General features: G+C 36.5%; 1 protein-coding gene across 1 annotated transcript in view; it reads left to right on the plus strand.

The window, feature by feature from the left end:
- Positions 1-5,018, plus strand: part of NEGR1 (neuronal growth regulator 1) — a 694,002-nt gene extending 688,984 nt beyond the window's left edge. Inside the window, exon 7 of the mRNA XM_008055223.2 lies at positions 1,261-5,018. Coding sequence (XP_008053414.1) covers positions 1,261-1,385 — 125 coding nt within the window. The 3' untranslated portion in view covers positions 1,386-5,018. The remainder of the gene's footprint in view (positions 1-1,260) is intronic.
- Positions 5,019-6,000: the final 982 nt, after the last annotated feature.

Genomic DNA, 6,000 nt, shown 5'->3' on the forward strand with positions numbered 1-6,000 from the left:
AGTTATGGATTTAGAGATGAAATGGTTTATTCCTTTACTACATTATTTAATTTCTGCTAGGAAACAGTACTTAAAACTCAGGTTTCAGTAAGAAAAGTAGTTAAAATATGTTGGTGGGTTTTTTGTATGAGTAGTATTATTACTGTATCAAATGAGAATCAGTCCTGAGCAAGTCTGAGCATGCCTGTGACATTCAATTTCTGCAATACAACAGGAGTCGCATACAAGTAGACAACGATGCTGTTGTGAAATGAGGTGGAGTCTATTCGATAGACTCCAACAATGTCCCAAACTTTATGAATCTTCAGGTGTTCCGTGAAAATTCAGCATGACTGTTAGCCAAAGAGCATAAGGATCATCACCATATACAAACTGTGATCTTTCTGATGTATAAATGTGGTAATGCATTCCACTGCTCCAAATTCTTCAAAACCTCCTTTGGTCTAAAAACGTAAACCCTTTTTCATTCAAATCAAGGTCATCCTACCTGGCTAGCGCTCCAGTGTCAAACCCCTCCACTTCAGAGTCCACCAGGACTAATATACTTTTGGATTCTAGAATATGCACCGGCGCTATCCTTTCCCCCTGCCTTTGATTCTGCGGCTTCCTGTGTCCAAATGACAGTACGTTTTGGTAAAACTCTGTTACATCCTTGCCCAGGCAGATTTCAACGCACATTTTTTTTCTGTGTCACTGCAGTATGGGCTTGCAACTAATAGTCCTAGAATTGTACTACGATTATTTTAATATCTTTCCCCATCCAAAAAAAAAAAAGATATTAGAAGGGAGAATCCCTTCGGTTTTCTAGCCTTTAGTACAGTATTTAGCCAATGAGAAAGATCTGTACATATATGCATGAATGAATATTGCTCACTAATGCAAACGTTTGCACATAAAAGGAAGAAGGAGCCATGAGACTGTAAAAAAAAAAAATCTTCCTTCTTCCTTTCAGTTTTTTGTCACATGTTCAGCATGTGTCCAGCCCATGTACCATGACGTACGTGCTGCATCTCCAATTCTCACCAAGCCCTGCGAGGTGGATCACACTCTTCCCATTATTTTTATTTTGCCCTTGAGAAAACTGAAGCTCAGAGAAGTCAGTCGACTAGACCACGCGTTGTCACAGAGCATAATCAGGAGTGAATAAGTCTGACTCCAGCGCCAGCACCCTGCCCCCACACCCAGCTAGCTTTCGATTGTTGTCAAGATCCTGAAAAGCTCAAATCCGATTTTGATTGAATCTCTTCCATTTCTTTCCAGCTCCAAGTACAGCCCAGTATGGAGTTACCGGGAGCGCGGATGTGCTTTTCTCCTGCTGGGACCTTGTGTTGATACTGTCCTCTTTCACCAGCATATTCTACCTGAAGAATGCCAGTCTACAATAAATTTAAAGACCCATAAAAGGCCTTTAAGGATTCTCTGCAAGTGCTGATGGCTGGATCCAATCTGGTACAGTTTGTTAAAAGCAGCGTGGGATATGATCAGCCGTGCTTACATGGGGATGATCGCCTTCTGTAGAATTGCTCATTATGTAAATACTTTAATTCGACTCTTTTTTGATTAGCTACATTACCTTGTGAAGCAGTACACATTGTCCTTTTTTTAAGACGTGAAAGCTCTGAAATTACTTTTAGAGGATATTAATTGTGATTTCATGTTTGTAATCTACAACTTTTCAAAAGCATTCAGTCATGGTCTGCTAGGTTGCAGGCTGTAGTTTACAAAAACGAATATTGCAGTGAACACGTGATTCTTTAAGGCTGCAATACAAGCATTCAGTTCCCTGTTTCAATAGGACTCAATCCACACTGACAAAGATGCATTTTTTTCTTTTTTGATAAAAAAGCAAATAATATTGCCTTCAGATCATTTCTTCAAAATATAACACTTATCTAGATTTTTCTGCTCGCATGATATTCAGGTTTCAGGAATGAGCCTTGTAATTTAACTGGCTGTGCAGCTCTGCTTCTCTTTCCTGTAAGTCCAGCATGGGTGTGCCTTCATAAAGTAACATTTTTCTCTTTGTCTCCAACTAGTATCAAACGTTGTGCAAAATCTTAATATTTGAGAGCAAAGACTATATCGCAATGATCTCGTCAAACTATACCCTGTCTCTAAAGAATGAAGGAGCCAGGAGACTGTAAAAAAAAAAACATCTTCCTTCATTCCCAACAAGGTTTGAGAATTTGGCCCCACAATCCCGCAGTCTTTGTGATGAGAAATGATTTAATTACGTAGCACAGGAAACATACCATGTGATTTGCATAGTTCTCACCAAATGTTACATCCACTGTGGGAAATCATCCCCTTTAAGATGACAGCACCGTCCACTCGAGGGCTGACCTGGCAATACAGCATCTTTTCTTTTCACTATTGGAAGCCAAAATTGTTGAGACAGTTTGTCAGAAAGGACACACAGTCCAGTCACCTACATTCCACGAGTTGGTAAGAGCTCATAATTCGTTGGGTTTCATCATGAGTGAGTATGAGGGAGACAGTGCTTCCATAGGCAGGAGCAGTGTGCGTGTTTTCCACCCGCGAATATCACTCAGTTGGTAGTCTGGAGCACGTTAGGCTAAAAAACTCCAAAATATGTCATATCAAGCATTCTATATTGGTATGTAGCAGATCAATCCCTGAAATGCCAAATTCTTCCATAAAATATGTCTCTCTAGCCATTTTAGTGCAAACAAGTGAAGCCAAAAACAATTTGCTATGCTTTATTTTTTCTTACACGATATATGTAAGAGGTGATCAAATAAAGACATCAGTGATGAGAATATCTTAAGATACATTAGTTATTAAATTCTTGTGAATGTTAAATTATTTCTATTATTAAAAAATTACATGTTTGAAGGAAAATGCTGTTGCTCTAAGTATTACATTACAGGAATAGTTTGATGATTTTACTCTTTACTAAAGAAAGACCTTAACCTTGAAAGCTATTTTTCAGGTTTGATGAAGTTACCAATTTCAGTACACCTAGATTTCTGCAAATAGTCCCCGTTGGCAAGTCATAACAACTACAAAGATCCTACAAGTGAAATTAGAGATAAAATGTTTTACAGTGGCTTACATATTGAAAAGAACTAATATGTTACCCTAGATGGGGTGGCTTGAAAACTGCAATTTTTTTCGAGTAAAATGCACTTCCAAATTATACCATAAATCCGTTTTAATTAGAAAAATGAATCTTAAGTAAGGGGGCATAAATATACAAACTTTCCACAAAAATGACAATAATATGGCATAATGCTATTAAGTTTACCAACTGTGATAAATTTATGACACATTTTGACTGAGCTATTAAAAATAGGTTTTTTAAAAACCAATATGACATTTAACTTTATTATTTATTTGCATTAAAAAATTATTTGTGGAATTAGTTAATAAACTATAAAGTATTACTTTGTATTGCAGCTTTAAAGTGGCACACTCCATATTAATCTACTTACTAGAAATAGTGGTGCTACCACAAAAGCGTTAACCATCAGTACCATTGTTTGGGAGAAAGAAACAGATCAAGAATGCATACTATACAGTGACCGCTTTCCTAGAGTTAAAAATACCTCCTCGTTGTAAGGTCTGTAGGGTAAATGTGAGGTAAATTGAGGTATAAACTATGGATGAACCAAATAATTAGTTCAAAGTGTTGTCATGATTCCGAACTTGTGGAGTCTGGTGTTTCCCCATAGAATGTGACAGAGGTACAGTCATAGCCCAGTAGCTCTATGTATTTGCCTTTATGTTAGAAGAGACTTTCTTGAGTGACATTTTTAAATAGAGGAGGTATTCGCTATGTTTTTCTGTATCACAGCAGCATTCCTAGTCCTTAGGCCCCTGGACAGAGTGAAATCATGAGTATTTATGAGTTCAATATTGTCAAATAAGGCTACAGTATTTGCTTTTTTGTGTGAATGTATTGCATATAATGTTCAAGTAGATAATTTTACATTTATGGACATATAAAGTGTCTGATTACTCCATTTTATCGGTCCTGACTGTACAAGATTGTTACAATTTCAGAATAGCAGTTTTATAAAGTTGATTTATCTTTTAATCTATAACAATTCTTTAGCTCTTCATTTCAGCATTATATTGGCCACAATTTCCATTTGTGGGACTTCTTTTGGTTTCCCCTAATTACCTTCAAAGAACAGTAAAGGGAAGTTGCAAAGGAGAGTAGAGAGAAAAGGAAGGAGAAAGAGAGGGGGGAAGGGAGAGAGAGAAGAGAAGGCTGAGAGGGGGGGAAGCCTCAGAAGATTAGGGTAGTTGACTTATTCATCTGCATTCTTAATTTAACTGCACGTGGTGTGATCATATTTCACATGATCTCATTCGAAACACAAGTCCTGTTACACCATTAAGTTCTTCTTAGGCAGCAATGATGTAATGAAAAGTACAGCCCAAGTTACAGTATTGTGCTTTTTTGAGACACTAAGAGATTGGAGAGAATTTCAAATTTAAAGCCACTTTTGGGGGGGGGGGTTCTAACAACTGAAAAATCAATGCTTCATCATAACATTTAAACTATATCTAGAAAGTAGACTGGAGAACTGAGAAAATTACCCAGATAATTCAGGGCAAAAAAAATATAAGCATAAATACCCCTATGTATGAAGTCAGAAAACTCTGAGAAACTGAATTATCAAAGCCGATCATCCATATTGATAAAATTTACTGAATAACTGTTAATTTATCCATTGTGCTTAGCTTTGTGACACAGCCAAAAGTTACCTATTTAATCTTTTCAATAAAAATTGTTTTTTGAAATCCAGAAATGATTTAAAAAGAGGTCAGGTTTTTAACTATTTATTGAAGTATGTGGATGTACAGTATTTCAATAGATATGAATATGAATAAATGGTATGCCTTAAGATTCTTTGAATATGTATTTACTTTAAAGACTGGAGAAGGTCTTCCTGTCTTTTAGTAAAACGTCCATATTTCATAACCTGATGTAAAATATGTTGTACTGTTTCCAATAGGTGAATATAAACTCAGTTTATCAATTAAAATATGTATTTGACTCATTTTAAAACTCTATTAGTTTAAGTGAGAAAAGGGAGAAATAACAATGTTAAGCCATTGCTGCTATTCCCTTCCTCACTTCTTGATACACTCACTGTATCACCTTGTATCTTTCTGGTACCTCAAAGCAGTACAGGGTGGAAATTTTAGAAGCTACGGTTTCAGAGAACCCCTCGCTTTAGCTTTCTCTCTGTTGCTAATTCTCAAAAGGTTTGATGAGCTAAAATACATATAACCTAAAAAAGAATTTTTCTGGAGATATTTTATTATCAATTGTTTAGAACTTTTACCTGGAAAAATGCAGCAGAGTTAGTCACAGAGACTGATGATAAAATTCAAATGTATTACAAGCTAAGTAACTAAAAACCCAAATACCTGCAAGCACCAGGCAGAGTATAATTTGTTATGACAGCTGGGTATAAAACAACAGGCACCTCAAAACATTCAGATACAATTTCCCCCCAAATACCTTGCTTTCCAAGAAAACCATGTTATATGGTGGAAAGCCCTTAGTTTGTGAGTACTGAACTATAACATGCAAACAGGACCTCACCCCAGATGAAGGATTTAAACTTTCTTTCCCAAATTTGTCCTACCATGATAGTAAATGAAAACCAAGTAAATGAGAACAATGTGGTAGATAAAACAAAAAACTATATTTAAAAAGATTCATGCTTGGTTTAATAAGGTATTTTGAAATGCGGGCATCATTGCTATTCTTGGAAAATCAGATGCATCAAACCTCTCCCCTCACCACACACACACACAAATGAAAACCACTAACAAATGTCTCTTTCCCCACTGCCTCATCACTTCATCCATTTTCAGCTTCTGGACTGAATTCCGTTACGTTATCAAAGCAGCAGCATCACCAGACCTGGAAAGCTAGTGTGGAAGGCTGAGCGAGTTTCTCTGAACATAGTAGGTCAAAACATAGATACTTCAAAACCACACCCAGTATGCGGAAAA

The sequence above is a fragment of the Carlito syrichta genome, unplaced genomic scaffold (assembly GCF_000164805.1).
Source record: "Carlito syrichta isolate Samal-C Ts95f unplaced genomic scaffold, Tarsius_syrichta-2.0.1 Scaffold301783, whole genome shotgun sequence".
Taxonomy (NCBI): domain Eukaryota; kingdom Metazoa; phylum Chordata; class Mammalia; order Primates; family Tarsiidae; genus Carlito; species Carlito syrichta.